This window comes from Haliaeetus albicilla, chromosome 5, assembly GCF_947461875.1.
Source record: "Haliaeetus albicilla chromosome 5, bHalAlb1.1, whole genome shotgun sequence".
Taxonomy (NCBI): Eukaryota; Metazoa; Chordata; class Aves; order Accipitriformes; family Accipitridae; genus Haliaeetus; species Haliaeetus albicilla.
The window spans coordinates 30,798,351-30,819,718 of record NC_091487.1 but is presented as its reverse complement, the minus strand read 5'-3'; the positions used below and the strand labels follow the sequence as shown (position 1 = coordinate 30,819,718).

The 21,368-nt window shown below is 36.6% G+C and overlaps 1 protein-coding gene across 10 annotated transcripts in view; it reads right to left on the bottom strand.

Annotated features, from left to right (window-relative positions):
* Positions 1–2,613: 2,613 nt before the first annotated feature.
* Positions 2,614–21,368, bottom strand: part of HEATR5A (HEAT repeat containing 5A) — a 69,550-nt gene continuing 50,795 nt past the window's right edge. For 9 of the 10 annotated variants that reach the window (XM_069784025.1, XM_069784026.1, XM_069784023.1 and 6 more), the window contains 12 exons: positions 20,529–20,710; positions 17,786–17,854; positions 17,185–17,364; positions 14,410–14,644; positions 13,720–13,968; positions 11,903–12,030; positions 10,855–11,002; positions 9,879–10,151; positions 7,291–7,515; positions 6,227–6,381; positions 4,577–4,790; positions 2,614–4,299 (listed from right to left, as the gene is read on the bottom strand). In XM_069784025.1, coding sequence (XP_069640126.1) covers positions 3,998–4,299; positions 4,577–4,790; positions 6,227–6,381; positions 7,291–7,515; positions 9,879–10,151; positions 10,855–11,002; positions 11,903–12,030; positions 13,720–13,968; positions 14,410–14,644; positions 17,185–17,364; positions 17,786–17,854; positions 20,529–20,710 — 2,360 coding nt within the window. In that variant the 3' untranslated portion in view covers positions 2,614–3,997. The remainder of the gene's footprint in view (positions 4,300–4,576; positions 4,791–6,226; positions 6,382–7,290; positions 7,516–9,878; positions 10,152–10,854; positions 11,003–11,902; positions 12,031–13,719; positions 13,969–14,409; positions 14,645–17,184; positions 17,365–17,785; positions 17,855–20,528; positions 20,711–21,368) is intronic. The other variant, XM_069784029.1, reaches the window with a different exon arrangement.

Here is a 21,368-nt window from a genome sequence, read left to right as displayed (position 1 = left end):
GGGCTGGCCAAGTAGCGCTACTTTCGAGACACAAGGGAGAGGCTCTTCCTGTGGTTTTTGACACCACAGTGCAGACAAGTAGAATAATAATCTACCTTGCTGGGTGTTCTTTTATTTAAATGTGAACAAAGAGTGTTAATTTTTTGAGGAGTTTTTCCCTTGCTTTCTTGCCTTGCTTGAAGTATCACTGGCCAAGTATTTCACTGGGACAAAACATGAACAGTTTATTAGTAGACCACCATTGTTTAGAAAACAGCATGCTCTTCTAGGAAACAGCTTCTGACTTGCTGTCTACTGATGAAAAGTAACTCTATTTTAGGAAGCAGAAAACAAAAAATGCATATAGCAGTGAAGTTAGGGATGAAGCTTTAGAGGAGAGTGTCACAGTGGCCCCTCATACGTTGTTATTGCCACAGATACATCCAACTTCATTCAAATTAAAACTAGATTGAAATTCCGTTGAGCTTGCTGCATGATCCCTACTAAGCACTAGTACTATTATTTCCAATAAACTAGCAAACTATCCTATATCACTCCACTCCTCCTGCAATGGCAACGATTCACATTGTTACTGCTGTGGCAGCCTTGGAGGGAAAAAATCCCTTTGGAAATTCCAATTATTAACTGACTTTTATTTATAAAAAACCTGCTCTGCTTCCTATGCATTTGGTAATCCTATTTTATGGTGATATGTGCATCACTTGACTGATGCTTCTCTCAGCCTGAAGGTGACTCCTGCACCTCAGAACATACCAGATCAGTCTCAGACTTATTCTAGCCTAAGCAATACTATTAGAAATGCTGCTTATTCAGCTGGAGTGCTACAGACTTGTATCCAATTAAAACCAACCACATCCCAACTGTGTGATGCTTTTGCATGGTTTTGACTAATTCTGGTTTGTTGCAGTCAACAGAAAGTTGTCTGCAAATAATTTTTGCATAGCACTTAAATATTACATTCCGTGATGTACCCATATTTTTATATATACACTTAAGGTTAGGCATAGGCAGGACCTTTTGTCACAGAAAAACATTAAACTTTTTAAATAAACAGTGGAAACATACAAAGTAAACACGCATGCAGGCCACATGCTTCATTGCAAAGACAGTTTACTGGAAGAAAATTTACTGGTGCTTGTAGAGAAACGGCAAGAAAAACAATCAGCAAGGAGGCACGGGACACAGGAAGGAGGAGTGGTAAAAGTGAGACTTTGGTTTATGGCTAAACATATGTTTGGCTCTTCTGTTTGGCTAAACATAAGAGCTTGAATGCTAAGCAATGCCTGAAAGAGAAGAGTGGAATCGAAACTAAAACTGCTCTGTGGTCTTACTTATTTCTTCAGGAAAAAAGAAATTTATGCAAATTCCTTGTAAATAAACAAGACTGCATCAAAGATATCTGATATCTAAAAGCCAAATTCTTTTTATAACTGAAACAAGATTACATCTGTAGGATTCATTTATAAAATCTTAAATGAGTAGATTATTCACATGATCTAACTCATTTTAAGTGTACATAATAAAGCACAACTCAGGGCACAGGTATTTTTACTATGTGGATAAATTAATTATCCAGATAAATTAAGCTCACACATATGTCCTAATTTACAGTAGACATTAAGAGTTAGCAATGATTCTCTTTAATTGTTTTTGCTTCTGCTTTTAGAATACAGAGATATGTTGAAAATGGTACTTTTCCACATGAGGCTACAAGACTTGACCAAGAAACGTCAAATCACATAATTATGGCACTTCTCAGTGACTCAGTTGTGAACTACTACAATGAGACCCTCTAAGAAATCCAGCACTAAGCTCTTCTAAATTTTGATTTTTGGCTTTTAACAGCTTTGCTTGGTGCTCTTGCAACTTGAGCATGCTTCTTGAAAGTTTTTGAGCAAAGTAGAATTTAATCAGATTATTATCAGCATTAAAAAATGTTAGTGAAAAAGAAGGTTAATGCTGTTCTTATACATTACAGAAAATGAAAAAAGTAGCCACATACACCTATTGTAGCAACCAACTTTCTCAGCAATATTTTTGGCCACTTTGATAGTAAACATGACATGAGTTTCATTTAAAAGTTTCAAGTCCTGTAAGAATCTCTATGATTTTCCAGAAGCAGTCTTGGGGAGAAAAAAAGAAAAAAAAAAAAAAAAAAAAAAAGGAATATACCCAGTGAACTTTAAAGGGAAAAATAATGAGATAAAAAATTACTAATGAGATAAAGATGACTAACTGCTAAATTTAATGTAACTCCCTTTCAACACAGCCAAGAACTACAGATCTGACTGCAATGGAGAGGTGGAACAAAGAACTTCTGGTTCTCCAGGGAAAGATGGAAGGCATCTCAACCATCTTCCCATAGTTCACACTTTTCAGCATTTGGCACAGAACAGGTATTTACACACATAAAGTCTGTCTCCCTGATCCTACTTATCTACCCATTGTGCTATGCAGAACAGAGGAAGACCTGCAATGTCAAGTCACAGACATTGGTGCATCCAGCCCAAACATTTCTTACTAGTTTTCTTGTGGCAGCATAAAAACATTTTCTTTCTATTATGGAAGTCCTTAGAGCTCCTCTGCTATTGGGTAAAACGACTAAGACAAATCTTGAGTGAAGAAAATTAGCTTTATTTATGTAAATTAGAAAAATGAATTGTTAGAACTTTGGTCAAATGGTTAATTCTGTACAATTTACAATTATATTTATATACAAAACTTATAATAAAATACAGTACATCACACTTTTCCTGAGTCACGGTGTGTTTCTCAGTTCTGTAAATCTTTTTTTTTTTTCTTCTTTCTTTTAAAGTAATTAGATTCAAGAAGGAAATACTATCCTCAGTTTGATAATGTTTGGTTTAGATAATACTGGTATTAAGAAAGAACTCAATACACTATATGGAGAAAATACTTTATAGCCATTGCAATTCCAATAGTTACTTTTCTATATTAAAATAAGTTCCTTAATAAAACTGTTAATTAAATAATCCTTATTATGAGTTTGTTGCACTTTATTTGACACAAGACAAGCTGACTTCAAATATGTCCATCTCTCATTGCAGAGATACATAAATTTAGGTCAGTTACATGTATATATAACCGATCATTTAAAGATCAGGAAACACATCCAGATAGAGCAGATGTCTGAATTGAGGCACAGTATATTAAAATTGCTGTCCTATCCTGGACAAGATATGTAAGCTTCAACTGCCTGGCTAGCCTAATACAAAATTGACACAAGTATACATCCTGAAAAGTGAGACTACATCAAGCAGCAAGGCACCAAGCCTGCAAATACTTACATATGCATAATAGTCCCACTGTGTAAAGCACTACAGAGTCCTCAGTGAAGGAACATTGTAGAGCTGTATTTAACAGCATTTGTTAAATCTCGGCCAGCTCAAGAAGTTATTGCGATTAAAGCTATCAATATTACCTTTATTGAGTTCAATTTTTTGAGATCAACAATAAACTATTGTAAGGCTTACAAGGATATTTGATCTGTTTACTTAATGATGCAGTGTGTTAAATTAGTAATTAGGATAGATTACAACCTGCAAGTAAATTTACGTCCCAGTTAAATCAAAAAAACCAATCAGGGTAACTTATTTTTGACAAATACTGATTTAAAACAAAATTAATTTTACTTAATGGCTAAGTGTGGACTGCTCCTAAATATATCTATGGTAAAGTTCACTATACTTTTTTTAATATAGGCATGTGCATTTCTGGCATTTCAGTCCAAAATAATGAAATAATACAGATTAGATGACCTCTGATAGATTTATTCATAGTCTTTAGAGATGTCTAAGAAGTCTTACATTAACAGAAAGTTATCTAGAGATTTGCTTTCTCTTAAAAACTTTCTGTAATAATTCAGTGCAAGCTGAAATATATGAGATCAACTTATAGTGATCCTACTCTGATTAGAAATTAAAAGGGACATTTTTTGCTGTTGATATCAAAGTGCATAAAAAGACAATATGAGACTTTAAAGAAAATTGGTCTTTAGCTGAATGCTCGAACTTTTCCCTGGATTCTTTGCATGTTTAGCAGTCTTCACTTTGACACTTTCTTGATTGCCTTTTACAGCTGACTCAAGCCTGGCTTTCATAGTTGGAGAGGAAGCCATTAGTTTTTTAAAAACCGATGAGTACTGTGGACCAATCTGCATCAGATTTTGCAAAGCAAACTCATGTAGATTTTTTGCCAACTTTGTAGCAGAAGCCAGGGCATTTTCATCCAAAAGAAAGGAAATAAGGATGGGAAGAAGGCAGGCCACCAAATGAGCACCTATAAATATCGAAAACACAACTTAAACATACACTTTTTAAAAGCAGCTTCAAATTCTAACTAGAAGTATTCCTCTAAGTTAACATTTAACACAAATTATAAAGCTGCAAATGTTATTCGAACTGTACAGTAAAAAGAACCAACATTCTTGTTAGCAATTTTGTTAGCAATTAGTGTTCAGGACTGGACTCCTAGTGGTTGTTTTGTTTTAATTTGTTACTTATGGCAACTTTCAGCATGTCTAATGCTTTGGATACTAGTAATGGAAGTAACTTACGGTGCTCTTCCTCAGCAGTGGCCGTAAGAGCTGTAACCACCTTTATTCCCTCCTGAATGACTTGAAGTTCAGCAGCATTTTCAGGTTTTGCTTTTTCTGTTTCCTGCAGTTTTCCCACAATGGATGGTGCTAAAGAATGAATATAAGGATATGACACGGTTTTGTTTGGATGCTGAAAGATGGAGTGCAGCAGCTGGTAGCACTTACACTGTACCTAAAGGGAAAAGCAAATTTGCGGTTACAAAGTGTTACACTTAAAAATACATGCCAGAGTGTTTTAAAACTCACAGCTTGTCAGATAAAATTTTAGGGAGGGGGAAAAATGTGCCTCACAGCTTGAAAATTCATCAGGTTGCAGGCTGCTAATGCATAATACTTTATAGAAGCATTATAACTTGTAATCTAATTATTATGAGAAACTAGACCATGCTTTCTGTTTCTTTCTACGGAGTTCTACATCTTTCTACATCTTCAAGTGAAGGAACGAATATTATTTTTGTGTGAAAATTACGTCTTAGTAGTGTTTTGAAAATATACCCTTTTTCGCAAAAATACAGCTGACCGAAAATAGGTGCTTAAAATACAAGCATTACCTCTGTCAAACTGTAGGCACAATTTTAAAAAGTCTCAATAGAACAGTAGCTTGCATGTCATTGGAAGTCAATAGGACTGAAACCATCAAGTTCCTACATGATTTCTGAAAGGCTCAGATGCCTAAACACTTGGATAAAATTTGCAAATGTATACTACCATTTTCTTGCAGTCATATTTGGCAGCCCCAGTTTCCTATCAGTGGAAACCAATGCTCATAATACTAGAAATGTGTTAATATATAAAAAAGTACTTTCTTACAGCTATTTCTCAAGTAAAGGTAACTTTGTTTGATTTCTTTTTACTACATGAATATATACAGAGAAGATGCAAGAAAACCAGTTTACAGTGAATTCTCACAGTCAAACATTAAATCTAATGCATGTTATTTTCAGAGCTGGCCTTTCAGAGTGAGGAAGTCCCAACTCCTAGAAAAGACATTTGTATTCGCAATGATAATAAACGCAATTTTTTTTTTCTTGATATGTTGGGTTTTTAGCTGAAGAATAGTAACAGATGAACTGTGTGGCACTACAATCTAAAACAACTACGTAAAAATATTTATACTAGGTCAGAATGAAGCATTAATCTAATTCAATATGCTGCCTCCAGCAGTGTCCAGGAGCTGATGCTTAAGGGACAGTAAAAGTTATGTAGTTGTACTTGCTCCAGCTCCCAAAGACCCACAGCTGAGGGATTTCCTGTGCAAAAGATAGTATCTGTGTGTTGAAGATAAAATGAACAAATAAAATGAAACAGGTGCCTGAAAAAATACACAACTGTATCATGTACTTATCAATGTATAAAGCACTGAGTCTGATGCAATAAAAAAAATAAATCATAGGAATACAGAATTGTATACAGAATAAAAAATGGTAAAATGCATTGCTGGACATGTTCGTGCTAACTTGTTCAAACTGTATTTTAAAATACAACAGATATAGTCAGGACAGAATTAACTGGAATCAACACACAGACCAGGTGAAACAACTGAACAGAAAATAAGCTAAGATCCATTTAATACGATACTGATATTCTCACAACTTCACCAGTACTTACAAGAGGATCTTTTGAGTCAAGTGTGATTTTAAACTTCTCAATACAACGCTTTTGAAGGCACTCTACAGTAGTAACTTCTGGACTGGTAGACATAACAAATACTGTAATAGCAGTAAGCAGGCTAACTTCATCAAGTTCTTGGAGAAGCCCATCTACTATCAATAAAACAAGCAGTCTGTTAGATTTGCATTAAAAAGTAATTCTATGAATTCAAGTGTTACAAAGAGGTGGAGTAGAAATATCCATGTCTACATTTCTTTAGGAATCTCTTTTTTCAAATACATGACATACTCTGATGCACTCTTATGGACTTTTACTGTAATAAAAGCCAAGGCCAAGATGGGAATTCAGGGGTGGTTATATGCATATTTAGAAATAACAGCATACTCCTATTCCATTGTTCCTCTGTATAAAGTACAATAAATATCTTTGAAGAGCTGGTATGACATATTAGGATACAACCTATTTTGAGAATAATATAAAATTTGCATTAAGAACATATATTCTTTTGCTGTAACTTAAAAACCCAACACTATAAACAAAAGTTCTAACAAATTACAACTTGGAGATTAAATGTGAGGAATGATAAAAATACTACAAACTTGGGAAGCTGAAGAAGCAGCACACAGAAAACTAACTTTAAGGCAAAAATATTTTTTCTTGAACTACTGTTTTAATACCCTTTGCTTCAATACAGACACTAATTCTTTGTGGAGAACCTGCAAGTAGTACAGCTATCTTTTATGGTCAACTGTACACTGAAGCCGTAACTCCTGTTTATTCCACCGTACCATGTAACTACATAGCGGCACTACATAATGCAGGGGTAAACCTGAAATCCCACGTTTACACCTTTACAGATGATGACTTCTCATATGAACTGCAGGGACAAGATTGCACTATAGTTTCAACAGTACTTGGTAGCCAACTAATTCTCCTGTGACTAAGATACTAGTCTTTTTTTAAGATGTACATGAATTTAATTTAAATAAAACCAAACAACCTTTCACCCAAACTTTTTTTGCTTTGTTTTTTAAACACACAAACACAAGATTTCTGGATACCTTGATCCCAACAGTCAAGGACTGTGACCAAAGCACTACGTAGAAGATCAGTCCAAGCAGTCCGACTCTTCTCTGCTCGAGCCATTGGAGAAGACAAGAGTCCTTTAAGAGCTTGTAGAGATGCAGCAACTGTCAAAGGTAACTGGCCATCTCGCAATTTCACAGCAGTTTCTTTAAGTACTCCAATAATTAGGTACAAGATAGTAGGAAGAACTGAAACGCTTCCTGTAAAACAAAGCAAATTAATTTCACAGAAGTTAAAAAAAAAAAAATTCAGGTACCTTTTACATTAAAAAAAATTGAAGCAGTTTTCTTAGATTATCTTTTTATTTATAATTTATCATTTTTAATCACCTATGTGAATGGAGGCACTGGTAATTTGAAGAAAGATTTGAAATATCATGTGACTTGCTACAGCAAACATGGAGTCACACTGCTTAAGTGAAGTTAAACCTCTTCCCCTTTTCAGTTAGCTTTGTATATCTTTTCCTTGATGATTTTGTTACATGAAGTGTTGAATTATGTCATGTTCAGAGAAAAGCAAGAACAAAAAGATCAGAACCACTGAGGAGCAGAAGAAGAGAAGCTATGGAAGTATACAAAGTACTGAGTAGTAGAAAATAAATTATAATCATCTAAGCATATTTTGCAATGAAGTCAATACAGTGAAGGAAATTAACAGGGGGTAATTTCAAAAACTGGTAAGAGGAAATACTTCTCCCACATGATGTGTAGTTAGCCAAGGATGTCATTGCTCCAGAAAATCACTAAAGTCAAGAATTTAGTAAGATTAATAAGAGGAGGATCTCAGACTAAAAATGCATGACAAAAATTGCTAGAATTATAATAAAAAACTCCAATGAATATTTTGGAAAAGAGGAGACCTAAAGAGAGAAGCAAATTGTCCCACAGCCTACTGAAGAGGTCTTCATCAGTCCCTGAGAATCTGACAGTTGACCTGTCAGAATATGAGACTATTAAAAAAAATTAAAAAAAAAAATAAAAAAAAAAATCACAGGAATAATTTGGCATAGCGGTTTTGCATATTCTTATGTCTTTGAATCGAATAGTAATACAGAATTCTGCACATATTGGAGACAGTCTAGAAACCTGCATACTTATCTGTTGCTCCTGTCTTAAGTTCTGATTCAGCAAAGTACAGAGTTAAGCATATGGCTTAATATGCTTATGTCCTTCCCTAATCAGCAAAATGTTTATGTTATTAAGATTTTCATATACTGATGTTCATGACAGACCTGTTGAATAATGAGGGTCTCTGACATATGCATAAGTATTTTCTGAACCTGAGGACATCTACTTTCTATTTTTAAACGGCCAAGTCTCTGAAAATTCACTGTTGAAATTCAGTAGGAAATGCAATTCATGAGCATCATTTTGTTCAAAATTTTATTATGCATACATACCATGACAGGTGCCTGAAGTAAGACACATGGTATTCACAGGACTATAACTTCAGTTACCTATTAAAGGGGGAAAATGATGCAATTCCACATAGGAATTCTCTTCTCTTTGATTATATCAGTTGACTTTTGGAGATGCTTCCTTATTCAACTGACTGTAAAAGCAAGCTTAAGTGCCTCCATTTTAGCCACCTGACTTAAATGCTTAAGTTTTCTAGTGTAAACATCTCATCTGGTCTGATCCTGCAAGCTGTTAGTTTGTAGAATAACCTGAACAGCTAAAGACAAAAAGAACTACAGGGAGAAAAGAAAAATCACAGATTATTTTTCATACAAGATAGTTGCCCTCAGATCTAAGTGATGCTATATTTGTTTCCTTTTGCTTTGAACTGATAAATAATGAGCTGCAGATGGAAAACAGAAATCGTATCATTACCCTACAATGACAGCAAGAACTGCCTACTATATTTGGAATATGCCACCCCCAAAGAAGAATCTTGTAACAAAGAACAAATTATGAAAAAAGAAGAAATTTCCAGGGCTGGTAAATGCAAAAAATTGCATAAGGTGTAACATGGATACCTAAGGTGGGAACAGAGGATTAGGGCAGACATGGTTTATAGGTGTGGCTGTAATAGTACTGAAAGATCATATGAATATGATATTGGGGGCTAGCAGGGGGGAACCATCTTAAAGTTTAGATTGAATCCAAAATTAATCATGGGTAAAAGTCAACTAATCTGAGAAATCAACTGTAACACTCCTTACAGTGGTTTCCTAATGTTCAAATGATGGCTTTTAGTGAAAGTTAACATGATACATTTCCCTTTTAAATTTAATTTATGTCTGCATTACAAATTCCAGAATAGACAATTCAAGTAGAACATAATCACGTAGCTATTGTATAGTTCCCTGTACAAAGTGAATCTATTAATTGCACTGCTACATGTGGGAGGAAAAGAAAAACTAGTCCTTTAATTGCTTCAGTTTTGTAACTTGTTTTGTAATCTGACAGTCAAAAAAATAATTACAACAGGAAATTTTCACAAGCAAATCAACAAAACTTGCTGCCAGATTTATCCAGCTGAGAAAATTAGGTAATAACAAGGGGGCTCAGAGGAGCCCAATATTCTTTCATTAATCTTTTCTTGGGATGAAACAGCATACCTTCAGGAGAGCAGATTGCAGGAACATCAGAGAGAATAACTAATGCTACTGCTACCAGTCTGCTTCCATCTTCTGACAATAACAGATGTTTTCCAGATTGAACTGCAGGGCTACAAGTTAATTTAGGGTTGAGCTGGGGAAGCTGTCTGACAAGAATACAAACACACAACTCCAGTGTTGCAAAGACTAATGATTTCCCAGGCACCAGTCCTCCTGTGTCTTTGCCTTCTCCAAATTCTGGTAACGTTTCCTTTTCTGCAGCACCATCATCAACTAAAACAAAAAGAAGAAACATGGCAGAAATCTGCAGGCTGTACCTTGTTTCCAAAAAGTTTACTTCTTCAAACTGTTCCATCACCAAGTGGTAATCTTGATACATATATATATGTGCATGCATATGTATTCAAAGTTCTACTGGCAAACATCCGTCCTTCTGAATAAGCAAACTATGCACTGATTGTCAAAAGGCAAAAGCGTGCACAATAGATTTAGACATACAACATGCTGAGGCACCATGCCAATATGATGTCACCTGATATAAGTGTTTTGATTCTTCTCTCAGTTTTTTTCTTTTAGAAAATGAACTTTAGGAAGTTACAATCAGAGAAACTAGTGGAGTCTAGCTTTTAACAGCTGTGTGTGCCGAGTCTCTCCATCGCTCTACTGCAGCTGATTCCAGCTTTTTACTAAGACTCCTCCCTCCCTGACACCACACAAGACTATCCCAACTGGAGTTTCTCCAGTTTTCCTCCTCACTTCATGCCCTCTAGTCACCACCAAACCCACGTGCTATCTATCATACCACCCTGATTTCTTATGTCAGGCACCTGGACTGACTTAACCAGGGTTAGTCACCACCTGTGAAACACTTCAATTAAGATGCACCTTGGAATATCACGTTCAAGAATCCAGTTTTCCAAGAAAGAATGGCTTTAACCCTGATAATTTGTATTCAGTATCTCATACATTACTGTACCTTCTGCACTTCTCCGCTTTTCCTTCACATGTTCCTGAGCTGCAAAAAGAATCAGCCGAACCACTTCAAGGGCAGCAAGCTGAATATCAGGTGATTCTCTGGTCAGTATCAGTCGATGCAAAACATTCAGCAGCTCTACACCCAACTCCTACAATAAGAAAAGTGCTTAATATATCCCCATTTTAATGCAAGAATTTTAGAAACTTGTTAAAGCCAATAGTATTACTCTTACTAATCTCACTAAGGAACACAGTATAATTGATACAATCATAGGAGTTGGCATTTTGTTCAACATTTAGCTCCTAGCTCCCAAGTAGCAGCAGTCCTGCTCAATTCTCCCAACAATATCACAGTAATTTAGAGATAAGGCACTTAAACCTACTAAAAAAACCCCCAAGTAATCTTTATCTTATGGCTTTTTAAGTCTTGAAGGTGGGGATACTACATTGTATCCCTCCTAAAGTATACGCATTTCCTTGTAGAGAGCATCAAGAGTCAGCAGAACTTGGGTGTGTCCACAGGTTGTATCACTTTTGCCTGTGTTAAGACAATTGTATGGCACACAGGATGGTATAAAGCTTAATTTAAAGAAAAAAAAAAGGAATTTTGAAGTTACTAATGCTTTTTAGTATCACTGGTGTGTGGTGGTTTTTTTGGTTTTGCTTTTTGTTGTTTTTAATACCACTGCTTTTGTCCAGTTTCCTTTTATCATCTTCAATATTTACAACAGAATTAAATGAACTATCCCTTGACAGATTAAGAGAACTCTTTTTTCTGGAATTCTGTCTTTACCCGGCTCTCATCCCACTCATCTAGTTACTCCTTCCTGACCAAAAGTCATCAAGTTCTCTGCCCCTCACTGTCTTCTTACAGGTTCCACGTTGTGCTCTTTTTCTCTACTCCCTCTACAGCTTTGGATTTTGGTAAAGCATATAATTCACCTATTACTTATGTGTTGAAGATTCCTGGATATACAAGGGAGTAGAGATACTGTTCAAACTAAAATTATGCCTTAATTCTGGGGGGCTTTTGATCATTAAAACATTACCTGATCACCACCTATTTTAGACCTTGGCCATGGAACATCAAAGAGTGCTTGTAGGGCACGTAAGCAGGCAATAATGTTCTCCATTGCTGCATCTGATCGAGGAGAGCAGAGAAATTCCACAGTAATTCCTGTAAGCATCAGAAGAAAAAACGCATACGTGCTTGAAATTTTAAGAAGTAATTTTGTCAATTATGAAGTAACCTAACAGTAGGTTGCGCAGACATAGAAATAGCATTTGCATTTTACATTAAGTGAATTAATCTCCTATTGTTAATATCTTGGGGCAAGAACTCTATTTCCCTCAAAACAATGAAAGAACTTCAGCTTCTGGACAGTATAAGACATGATTATAACTGGCTATTAACATAACTAAATAAAAAAATAGAGCAATTTCTGAGTAAAACACTGAACTCTAGGTCCAATGAATAGGCAGACGATTCATAATGAATATATAGCAGAATATTTGCCTAATCACACTGATTTATGTAATAGAAGGAGATAATGGAGAAAGTAATAATAGTTCATAAACTCAGAGGCTGAAGCTTTACCTTTCCATTCTACAAAAATGCTAAATATCGCAGCTACCACAACTGGATCGCCAGCAATAAGTAAATTACATGAAGCTGAAGCTTGCAAATCCTAGAGCAGATAAAAACAGTCACTTTTTTCTGAGCTTTCAGGACCCTTCAGATAACATTTTATGACATTGGAGATAAACTTCATATAAACTGTGATCCATATTCTCATCCCAGCTGTACAACTGTAATTCCAAAATGTGTGATGACTTGGGAAACTGATCAATGTACACTAAAGAACAGCTGTGCAACAGAAAGTGTCCATGTTGTAAAGTTATTTCAGCTTCTCTGTAGGAATTGAAAATGAACAAGTGGAATATGTTCAGAAGCAGAATAAACAAACCAGATGTCCATGGTAAAGTACATGAAATTTGAAGCACTAATCCAGTGGTATAGGAAGCAGGGGAAAAGAGCAGCTTTTGTATCAGAGGTCCCACTTTAAATGATGGAGCAATGGAGTTCAAAAGGAAACTGGGTCTGTGCAGGAGGACTGGGATTCAAAAGAAGCCATATGCATCTGGGTCATACAAACCCATTCCAAAAAAGGATTACAAAAGAAGGATACAAAAGACAGACCAAAGGAAAAAAATATAACCAGAAATGCCTAACTGTGTAAATTTAGAGAACTGGGACTGAATTCAACTGTCTGATTAGCCTCTGTAGGAGCGGAGGCTTAAACAGAGGTTCATGTGGACTTAAGGAAACACTTTTTTTACTGTGAGGGTGACCAAGCACTGGCACAGGTTGCCCACAGAGGTTGTGGAGTCTCCATCCATGGAGATATTTAAAAGCCGCCTGGACACGGCCCTGGGCAACTGGCTTTAGGTGGCCCTGCTTGAGAAGGGGATGGTGGACAAGATGGCCTCCACAAGTCCCTTCCAACCTGCACACTATTCTGTGATGTAAAACTGTACTTCAGTGACCTAAACCGTACACTCTGTAATTGTGGCAGTACAACCACAATAAAATCCACCCTTGAACGTGTATGTTTATAAGCAGAGCAGTAAGCACTTGTTTAGGACTTGTTTAGCTCACACTGAGTGTTTTTTCTACTACATTTGGGAAAACGCTCTAGAGTTTCTCACCAGGACTTAAAATTCTTCTGACTATATTTTTCTAAGAGATGCAATATTCAACAATGCAGTTAAATGTGAGTAATTAAATATTTGTTTGCTAACAGTTTTATCTATTAAAAATTACATTCTGGTGTACAGCATCTAGACAGATTATGCACTCACTAACCCAAGATAAGATGAAATCTGTCAGTATTCACATCCTCAGGAGATTTCACCAAGGGCCTGGTAGAAGAATCTTGACACATTGTAGTTGGGGTGACAGGTCTAGAGAGATTAGTAACTCCTTCATCTGGATCAACAACAATGAAACCTGTGCTAGTAAGCCATAATGCTGTAGCATAAAGTATCAGTGCCCAGGAGTTGTAGTAATGAGGTCTGGCATTTTCAATTGTCTCTGCTGTATAAAATGTACCACCTACAAGAAGAGAAGTTACAGTTTTAAGGATGTAATTTACTTTCAACTACCATATTTTCTCATTCTTATAAAACAGGATTCTTATTTTTATTGAAATTACATTTATCATATTTTATGTATGGCTTTTTTAAAAAATATTCAGTATTAAAATTCAGGCTAATGAGGGCACTTCATTTAGATTTATTTGGATAGAATCCAATATAATTACCTTTTTTCTTTCAACCATAAAATTATTCAACAAACAAGAATACCAAACAAACTACTTTTCACATCAGTTAAACCTCTGTTCTCAAAAGCAGTCTTTATCTTTAGATAGGTATATAACTATGCATATTCTCTATACAATTTAATTTTACTGTGATCTTAACACAAGTCAGCTGGGATATTAATGTTGTGCACTTACAAGTGACCTATGAAAATACAACTGATTTGCCTTCTTACCTTCAGCAGGTAGTTGCAATGCATATTCTGAAGGCAAAGTTAAGAGAGCAAAATCCTGAAGTGCAGAAAGCCAGAGCTTGCTTAGTATTCCAAGATCTGCCTGTACTAAGTCCAGAAGTCCACTGGCTGAAGATGTTACACCTTTGTAGCTTTCTTCTGCAGAGTTTGCAACTTTTAAGCAGTGATTGTGTGCATCACTCTGATTTTTCTGCTTTTCAACAGCAACTATGTAAACCTGTTTATATATTTGGAGAGAGATTTACAATATAAACACTTGGAAAACTACTGTGATCATTAGCATGACTGCCTGTTGAATGGGCATGAGGTTTCCTAAAATCTATTCCTGCTTCAAGTCCGATAGGCACAGGTGAACAAGCACTTATTTTCTAAACCTTCTGAATCCACTCCCCCAGCTAATTTTGATGCAAGAGTCCAAATAAAGCGAAACCTACTAAAAGTCCTAAACATAGCTGCAGTTAACTTCCCTGCTCTTAAAAATTAATATATTACTTCTCCAGCTTCAGCTTCCAATCATCAAACCCTGTTACAGTTAGAGCTACAAGACTGAAGAACTTATTACTAAATAATATACTTACAATCATGATGCTGAAACCACAGTCAAATCATTCCTAAATCTTCTTTTAACTGAAATGACATATTGCACTTGCAACCAACTTCTCAAAACTATATATTGCTCTGTGTTAGCAGTAAAGAATGAAGAGTACAGTCTTGCACCATTTGTAAACTTTGGGTGTTACCATCAGTAGGTTAACTTCAATGTGAGAAGGTTAATTTCCCTAGATGCCTCTCTAGTTATCTGTCCTGGTTTCAGCTGGGCTAGAGTTAATTGTCTTCCTAGTGCTATGCTTTGGGTTCAGTATGAGAACAATGTTGAAAACACACTGAAGTTTTCAGTTGTTGCTAAGTAGTGTTTATACTGAGTCAAGGATTTTTCAGCTTCTCATGCCCAGCCAGCAAGAAGGCTGGAGAGGCACAAGTTGGGAAGGGACACAGCCAGGGCAGCTGACCCAAACTGGCCAACGGGGTTTTCCATACCATGGGACATCACGTCTAGTATAGGAACTGGGGGAAGTTTATATACTAAAAACTATGGGGGGGGGGCAGGGGCAATGGCCACTCAGGGACTAACTGGGCATCGATCGGTGGGTGGTGAGCAATTGCATTGTGCATCACTTGCATATTCCAATCTTTTTATTATAATTATTGTCATTTTGTTATTGTTATTATTATCATTATTAGTTTCTTCTTCTCTGTTCTATTAAACTGTTCTTATCTCAAGCCATGAGTTTTACTTTTTTTTTTCCCCTGAATCTCTCCCCCATCCCACTGGGCGGGGGGAAAGTGAGTGAGCAGCTGTGTGGTGCTTAGGTGCTGGCTGGGGTTAAACCACGACATTATCAAAAAAGATAGACTTGAGAATGTTTCAGACCAGCAGCCCTCTTTAGTCTCTCCTGAACGCCCCTGGAGGGAAGCTCTTCTCTTCAGCTATAGAGGAAACATAGGAGACCAGTTCAACTAATCTAAAGTTAGCTTTTGTGAGTATCCATCTTCTGCAATTATGATTTCCGTATCTTTTTCAAGTTTGCTAGTTGTAGTGGGTTGACCCAGGCCAGCAACTAAGCAACCACCAAGCCCCTCTCTCACTCCTCCCCGCAACAGAATGGGGGAATTCCTTCAAATGCTGGAAACAAGAAATAGGTAAGATCCTAAGTGAGATGGAACCCCCCAGGGCTTAAGTGAAACATTTGTAAATTACAGGTCACAAAAGCTTATCCCCAGTTTACTTTGTCATAGTTTCTCATATCTGAGATCCAGTAGAAAGTTACACAGAGTTTGCTTTGAAGAATTCTAGTGATCTTAATTATAGACTGGAACAATCTACAGATCTTCACTTCTTACAGTTGAGCCTCACATCTAGTCTGAATTTTGTCTCAGCTTCTGACCAGTGATAGGTTACTGTTATATGCCATTAAAAACCTTTTCTCCATATAATAATTTTAAATTGATCACAGCACTTTATCTTTTCCTGAATAGATGAAATAGACTGATATACTTCAATCTCTCATTGTAAGCATGTTTTCAAGATTTTTATTTCCACTTGCTAGCTTTTATCCAATTGCTTTCCTTTTTGCCAATCCTTTATCAAGTATGGACACCAGAGGTTGGTATGTTTTTCTACAAATGTTCACATATAAGCTACCTGTTGCCTGCTTTCTCCTTCAAAATAGCTCCCTGGTTATACACAGAAATATCATATTAACTACATAACATGCTCATATTTAGCTGGTTATCAGCCGCCAGCATCCAAGGTCATTATCAGTGCTTTCTAAGACACCTCTTCTAGAGATTACATACATTGTTCACATTTTTTATTTTTAAATATCTAACCTTGCATTTACATATACTAAAACAGTTGTTCACATGAGCTGACTTTAAGGCAGTTAGCCAATGCAGGACTGAACTGACATTGTTAACTTACAAGAGCTACCTGTAAGAAATTAAATGCCAACAGACAATGAGAAAAATGACACCTATTTAAGATGGTATGTTCAGTGGACCATCACGATAGCCAGTTATACCATGCAAATTTAAAACAAGTATTGAAATATTAGAACATGTTAAGAAATTCATATTTCTTAAGGACCAGCAATTTCTACTTAATGAAGCACGTAAGAAATTCCAGAAATTCTGTCTGAAAGGTTCTAACTCACCTACCAGATATCCAGACTATCATTACAGAGCTGTTACACTAACCTCTGCCCAAGCCTTAAGCACAGCCAGTATCTCCATAGTTGAGGTGCTTTCATTATATTGTTGACTTTGTGCTTCTTTCCCAGCCTGCACTTTGACCAAAGAGGATACAAGCAACTGGTGAACCCTTCGAAGGTCATTAAGATCACTTACTACACCACTTGCTATCCAGGCACTGCATACCTAGTGTTGTGAAAGAGAAATAATGAGAAACAAGAGCAAAACACCACTGGATACTCTTTTTTCCATCTATAAAATTATGAAAACCAGATTTAACTTCTACTGAGATACAGTTACTCTTGGATAATAATCAATGTTAAATGACATTACAGTTTAGTATACATAAGTAATGAAAGCCAGAAACATTAGAGGGATGTCATAAATAACAGCCAAAGCATCAACAGCTACAAAGTTTATCAAAAGATCTGAAAGTACATAAAATCTTTGAGTTGTTACAATATAGAGCTAACATGGGTGACATTATTTTGTGTGTGTTGGGGATTTGAAGCTAGATGATTTATTTCCTTTTTCTTGTGTGACGTATCAAGCAAAAAGAAAATTTCAGAGGGTCTATTACCTAAGACTTCTGACTTTCAACACTTGCCTGACATGCTTTTGCTGTGACATCAGGAGGAGTTTCAGGAGCAAAGGCAGGCCTAAGTGCTGCTCCAACCTAAAGAGAAGTTATACAACATTTAATACATAGTGAACAATTAACTAAATAATTACTTTTCATAAGCAGGCTTTGTTGCAGTTTTCCTTTATAAAGCATAGTTTCCTTTTCATTTTTCCACAGACCATTTCAGTGAGGTTAAAGAGCAGGGGGACAGCTGCAGTCATACTTTTATTGTTTTGTTTTGCTTACACTGAAGACATGGTTCTCTCTGAGAGGGGGTCTTCAAAGTTGATTCTATTTTTTGCACAGTCTAAAACTGAAACAGAAACCTCTTCCTTTCTGAACTCTTAAATTGGTGAGTGGCCCTCAAAAGAAAAAACAATGTTCCAAACCATGAAGACTTGCCAGACACCAAATGAGTGACATTTCCTTACTCAGAAAGAATACAGATTTAAGGAAACAAACAACTGAAGTTGGTGAACTTTGCAAAGTGAAAGAAGGGGACAGCATAAACTCAATTCACCTAATAAAGAACACACAAACATATACTTACCAGGTTGCAGAGATTTTACCTACTCTCACTGTTGAAAACCATTTCACTAAAGGCTAATGAAAATTTCCATTGCTGCTTTAGCTGATATCTGAAAACTCAGACTTAAGTCTGATGCTCTTTGGGATGAAAATACAAAGTTTAGTACAAGTACTTACAAATACAAGTTTGTGAAAATAAGTTGATTTTAATGACAATTAATGACAGTTTCTTAAGACCTCCTAAAGCTCAGACTTCATTTAAGGAACTTCTGAAGAAGATTTCAGGAAACCATTACTTAAGTCTGGAAAATCTATATCCATCTATTTCTGGTTATTGTTATGTAAAAAAATTGACAAGAAAAAGACTAGATATTTAACTGCTTCGCATCTCTTCAACTTCTATGAAACCGTTGGTGAGAAGATCTATGCATAATATTAGCAGAAACACTTTGTGGCTAGTGAAGGTTAAAAGGAGAATTATTAGCTCTACTTGTGACCTGCTTGATGGTTTTGGACAGCAAGGACAGATGGTGTATTCTTTTTTCCTTGGTAGTTTCAGACTAGATCAAGGCAACTCTTCTTTCCCACAAAGAAGTGCCAGTAGAATAGAATTCTAATTGCAAAAGCAATGTGGGTTGGGATGTCTTCAGTATCATGATCTCTCCATTTCTATGGAAGAAAGTGATCTGACTTATTCAATGCCTGATAGAAATTGAAGAATGGGAGCCAGATGAGGCTTTACACAGCTGCCTGTTATAGGTAACGCGAGTGCAGTCTGGAATGCAAAATGATCAGGACATCTTTTCTCTAAGTCTCAACCAAGACTTAACTGAAATAGACCTTGTGAGTACCATCCACGCTTTTACCTCCTCTAACTTATTTATTGACCAAGATCACCTAGTGTGATCTCTGGTGTGCAAAGGCTACTTACTTCTAAGCAGAGTTTTAAATGATAGTTGTTCCTAATGTTTCTTGCAATAATGCCACACTCTGAAACCAACGCTTTCCAAAAAATCTCCCAATGTTCTATTTTCTTTTTGCTGTATTCAAATAGGGAAGAGGGAAAAATGGTGAAACTTGAAAAACTTTGGGGCTAAAACATTATATGCCAACTGAAAAGATGCTTTCTAAGGAAGTTAAGTCCAAATAAATTAATAATAGTTCCAGCAACAAACTAACTGAAACCCAACTCTAGCATACTGTGACAATCTGACAAATTACAGTCAATGTATCAAACATTCGTTAAAGAACTTCAGTGGAGAAGACGGCCTCTGTAAAAACGCTGGAGTTGTGTGAACAGGACAATGTGGCTGGAGGAGAGGGCCCCACAGAGGGTGGGACCACGCTTCTCCAAAGCTGCAATTCCTTATCTTAAGTGACCAGGAGAAGGAGCGCAGCATATGTGCCTGGAGGAGGGGGCCCTACAGAGGATGGGACTGTGCTTCTATCTTAAGCGGTCATGCCAGCAGGGAAAGAGAGGCAACTCCCCAGTGACACCCCCTCCAAGCTCACTGACTGATTCCAGAGAACCCCAGGAATGTGAACTGCGCATGTCGAGACCACCGACTAACACACTATAAAAGAAGGAAGAATGAGTTCTCAGTGCGCGCCCTCCGGAACTGGATCTCTACACTGGCTGGGCCAACGCTGGACCCAGGACTGATGAAACCCTTTTTTTCTCTCTTTCTTTCTTTCTTTGTCTGTCTTTCCCTCTTTTTCTTCTCTCTTTTCCACAGTCCCTACACCTCATCCTTTTAAACATAAACCGTTGACCAAGTCTGAGACTAGGAGTGGATCCAGCTGCCCCTAGGCTCCTCTTCGAGGAGTCCAAAAAGCAAGGGGGTCTGCTCTGAACCTCGTGACTCAATGGGAAGGCTCTCCTTCTGACACAGTTTCATGTTCCTTTTTCTGCTTCTTTTTCTACACGTCCCTTCTCTTTTCAAACAGCGGCTTAATGACATGATCCAAGATTCAAACTGATAAGTTCACTTGTACTTGGACAAGGTTAGCTAGGTTGAATAAATGTTGGTTATTGTTTGAACTCCCCTGGTGTCATTTCACCTTAATGCTGACAAAGGAAATCCATGAACCTGAGTTGCTCCAACTTTGGGATGCGACTCATATGCACTACAAAAAGCAAATTTCTTTTGGTGATTAACTGTAACTATAAACTTTTCTAAGTTATTAGCAAGGTGCTTACATTGGCTTGATACTGCTCCAGAATTACATGACCTGGAAACTCTGGTTCTGGAACAGCTGCAAACTTCCGAACAACAATTAGCAATGTTTGAAGCCCAGAAAGACGAAGTTGATCACTGTGATCTGTGGCAGCCATAAAAGCCATACGGATCAAGTCAGCTAAATGCAATACCAAAAAGTCATCTGAAGAGAAAACAGAAATTAAAAAAGAAAATTGTTTTATTAAATTTAGATTTAGACATAATACATTTTATAAGACCGCTCCCAACATTTTCAAAATGTATATGTTACATTTTACCTAACCACATATCAAGGATTCACTTAAGGCAGCTTACACATACAATGATCTTATACCTGGACATCTTATGTTAGCTGATCTAGGCTTCTTTCCATTTGAATGTGGAAAAAAAAGTACTTAGAATAAAGCATAAATATCTTTATGTATAAGGCAGATTTTCTAAAAAAGAGTTTTGAGGAAAACACCTCCAGATAAACATAGAGAGGTACTAAAAATTGGTACTGTGTTTCTACTGGTGATTATGCAAATTATGGAAAGAAAAAAAGTAGAGTTTTTTAGTCATGCTCCCAGATACCAACCTGTGACGTTGTAGGCTGGTGCCACCGATCAATTCTGATTGCCAGTGCTTACGCAGAAACAATGGCTTGCTATGCCTATGCCATGGTACTATAACCAGGAAAGTGAGTGTAAATGCTGCGGTGACATGCCAATATTTTGACAAATAAAAATTGCTCTACACCTTAATAAATATAGGCTTCTAATCAGAGTAATTAAAGGTTTCAACTATTACAATCAACAAATTTATGATGAATTTCACTGAGA